General features: G+C 31.2%; 1 protein-coding gene across 1 annotated transcript; it reads right to left on the bottom strand.

Annotated features, from left to right (window-relative positions):
* Positions 1 to 1,661: 1,661 nt before the first annotated feature.
* LOC133691255 (uncharacterized) lies at positions 1,662 to 3,006 on the bottom strand. Its single transcript, XM_062111688.1, has 2 exons — positions 2,719 to 3,006; positions 1,662 to 2,621 (listed from the first exon to the last, which is right to left on the bottom strand). The coding sequence occupies exons 1-2, from the start codon at positions 2,758 to 2,760 to the stop codon at positions 2,322 to 2,324; spliced, it is 342 nt and encodes a 113-aa protein (XP_061967672.1). The 5' UTR covers positions 2,761 to 3,006; the 3' UTR covers positions 1,662 to 2,321.
* Between the last annotated feature and the right edge of the window lie 1,135 nt (positions 3,007 to 4,141).

Raw genomic sequence — 4,141 nt, 5'->3', positions numbered from 1 at the left:
CATTAGTGAAAAAACCTTAGCCACAACTGTAAAGACCAACTCATTAAAACTTTTGTTTAGGATATGTGTATTCAAGGGATATGTTGGGGAGTATGCTATATTCTATAAAGCATTAAACCTTAGTTTTTTAAATAATTAGCTACTCGAGCACACGATATAGAGCTTAACATTGCTGCAACCAGAAACTCGTTACTTATGCAAAAGTCTAAGAGAAACAAGCCTTAAGGTCATAAATTTAGAGATAACACTCTAAGGGTCAAGGGGAAGAACACTCCAAAGGTTAAAGGAAAACAATCTTTAATAATTAACTTCACTGTTATAAAGATATCAACTAGTGTTAAAATGAATGATTGTGCAAAACTGACTACTTCTTAAAATGAAAAAGGAAAAGGTCATCCTTAAAAGAGCGACATGAAAATGAGTACCCATTCCCTGGCTCGGACATATCTAGGATGCTAGATGATTTGCTCGAAGCAAATCTCATCGAGTTGTTAAAGATGAAACATCCTGAAAAAACAAACTAAATGGACAAGATTATAAAGCTATACGAGAATGGGGAAATCATTTTAGATGACAAAATACCAACTTCTAACACCACGACTATGGTGAGTTTGGATTCACATCAACCACTCCCTACAATAAGTTTTGGCTTATTTGAGCCTTTAAAATATAGGCTACTTGGAAATTATTCTAGGTACAATCACATCGCCTTTTAAGGATATATAATCCATATGATTGTTTGCATGGTGAAAAAAAACTCGATAACATAATCATAATATAAAAGTATACGTAACAAGATGCAAGTAAGAGCAAAATATAAACTTTATTGATAAATAAATAAGAATTATATTGTATCAAGTGTGTGTTCTTAATGTAAAATCATAAGCTAGTGTTACCAAAATTAAAACCATTTCAAAATAAAAGAAACAACAAGAAAAAAAGGGTCCAAAATATGAAAAATTGTTGGAATCTTATGGTTTTCAATCATATCCTTCTAAATCCTTTTGTTTGGTCTTCGTTAGCCTTTTTAATTCTTAAAGAATGGTTGCGTCGACTTCACTTATCATATAAAAAATAGATATTGTGTTGATCTTTGCCCAAATACTGGAGGATGCGACTTTTCTCTTAGAAAGTTCTTCCTTACGCGTCTTCAAAGTCAAAGTTCTTTTATATTTCTTACCACCTCCATTCCATTTTTATAAGTCCTTTTATAATTTTAGTTGCCTATTGATATTTTGAAAATCAAGGTTTTATAAATACTAAATTTATTATTGTTTCTTTTACTACCTTTTAAATATTCAATGATGCATGGAAGTTTATATAACTTAAGAGTAGAAAAAGAATAACATACTAACATATTATATCAATGAGGAGTGGCCTAGATTCATCCTTTCCTTACAATATTAGCTTACATCCATTGATCATAAATCAATTCATAATTTTATTGTATAAATAAAAAAGAACACATACAACTTGCATTATTGTACAAATATTAAGCAACAATGTTGTTCCTACAAGCAACTTATGTCCACAAACTTGGTGAACAATTCTTACTTATAAAACTAACATCTATTAAAAAGAATAATATATATATATATATATATATATATATATATATATATATATATAAAATAATAATAATAACAACGACTTATCTCCTATCATCATCCTCTACCAGAAACCAAACTATTCCTGCAAACAACATTAAAAGGTTATAAATTATCTTAAAAGTTTTCATTAAAAATTAAACATTTTATCTTAGCTGATGATTACAATAATTAGGTTAGGTTTTTTAAACTTATTGGTAACAAACTATAAAGGCTTGCTATTTTTCTTGGGAACCAAGTGAATTTACTAATGAGGTTATCGCCTTTTATTTTCTCTATTAATTTTTTCCTTTCCAAATTTTCTGTGCATTTTACTTGAATTAAATATATTATATTGCATTCGGAGTTTTATCCTAAATTAGCATAGTAGAAATAATATTTTTCAAACTACTATAGTTGAGAAAAACTTTCCCAAACTAGCATAATTGCACAATTAATTAAAATATGTGCGTCTCGCAATCATTTTTTTCTTTTTATCTAGAGTGTGTAATAGCCATTAATTTTTTGTTATGACGGTAATTATATTGTGTTAAATGATTATAGTGAGATGGTGATATAAAATATTTAATGTATTAGTAAAAAAATGGTAGTTGTACTGATATCAATGGTGATGATAGTAATTGCAATAAACGGAGAAAATATTTTAGTGTTTGTTTTGCAATGATCGTAGAAAATATTTTCCTCCTGAATATTTTTAGCAAAACAAATAAACCCTTAGTTGTGAGAAGGGGTTTCGAACACCAACCTTAGAGAGCAAGTAAGATCAGCAGCTTTACCGAAATCCTTCTCTTCTGTCGCTTTCAAGATCTTGAAGATGATATTGAGGCGAAATTGAACGTTGTCACTTGCAAGAGATATAAGTTCAGTCTCCTTTTTGAGCTGATCACATTCTGATTCAATCTCAACAAACCTTTCTCTCATTTCCTTTTGCCCTTGTCTGATACTTACTTGTTGCTTACTAATCTCTTCCATCTCTGCTTTCAGCCTCTTTATTTTTCTATTTACTCCTCTTTTCTGGGAAAAATGTGTTTTACCAAATAGATACATTTATCGTAAGAAAAAAAAAACATCAGCATGAATTTGAATTTCAAGAACATAGAAGTACCCATACCTCACGATTTTCGGAATGCTTTGTATACTTGCTTGACACCATTGATAATCCTCTCTTGGCCTTTTCAGCTAGTGCCCTCGATTGTTGGCTAGGACTAGTTCCCTCTTGTAAGGAGTGGCATTTTATAGACAGAGAAGATGCACATGACCCCGCTAAGAAAGCACTGGTATGTTGCTGTTGACAAGTTCTAATTGGATAAAAGATCTTGAAGTGTTGATTAAGTATGGTAGTCGATCTTCAGACCCAATTTAGATGTTAAGAGCAAGATGATGATAGTTCTCACCGGTCCAAAATCAAGTTCTGCACAATTTGTCAATTTGACAGTTGGGAATCGCGCGACAGTCGACTCTTTTCTCAATACCAAGATTACGCGGTTTCACCGTTTCGAATAGTAACGTATTATAAATGTAGGCTATCCTTGTTCCCATCACTTGTAATATCCGATGCACACAATAGATCCAGAAAAGAACATTAATCTTAATTAATTTATAAATTGATTTGAGAATATTTTTTATTATCAAATTAGAAAACACGCAAGTATAAACAGAGAAATTGACATGAAGGGAGAGACGAGAGTCACGAGACCCTTTTCCTCAAGGCAAGCAAAATTTCTATGCGATCTCTCAAGATTCAATTTCTTTCTTTTCCATCCCTATTCCTGTATGTTCTTATATTTTAGTTCTAAACTTTATTTTTATTATATTTTTGTCACTAAAAACTGAGTAAAGATAGAAAAAATCATTAGAAAAATTAAAAAGAAAAAAAACTTTTAAGATTACGGATTCTAATCACCAATAATTTTAATTTTGTGTTTATGGATTTATCTTGAAAAGAGATATTCAAAAGAGATGGTTTTCACTTTCGATCAGAGTTTTTAAACCCGACCCGATAGTTGACCCGGCTCAAAGCCAGGGTTACGGGTTTTGCCAAGATCGTTGGGTTTTGACCGGGTCACCCGAGTCAATCTTATTTGTTTTAGAAATCAAAATGACATCGTTTTGGTTAAAAAAATAGTCAAATGGTTGAAATCGGGTTTTTGACTTCTCTTATTTTTTTACATCCGGCTCGATTCTAATTAGAACTCCTAGTCAGTTAAGTTTCAGGTCAATCCATTAAGTCAGATCAGGTTTCAAAACTATGTTTTAAATATCATGAATTAAAAAAAAATACCTTTTTTTTTAATATAAAAATGCCACTGCTTCGAAACAAGTTACTGTTGAAGTAATCACTGCAGCAAAGCAACAACTAGTGAAATGCATGTAAGAGACTGGCCAATGAGCTCACAAACGCTTTAGTTACTGAGTGCATGAGATGAACAATGACATCCAGCATCATGCGCAAAATTATTCCATTTGGTTAAGAAGAAATTCATACAGAAGCAATTGTCTTCAAAGAACGTGGACCAGAAAATGATTTCCCAGCA

The sequence above is a fragment of the Populus nigra genome, chromosome 1 (genome assembly GCF_951802175.1).
Source record: "Populus nigra chromosome 1, ddPopNigr1.1, whole genome shotgun sequence".
NCBI lineage: Eukaryota > Viridiplantae > Streptophyta > Magnoliopsida > Malpighiales > Salicaceae > Populus > Populus nigra.
The sequence above is the reverse complement of the archived record's forward strand: the minus strand, read 5'-3'. Positions and strand labels throughout refer to the sequence as shown.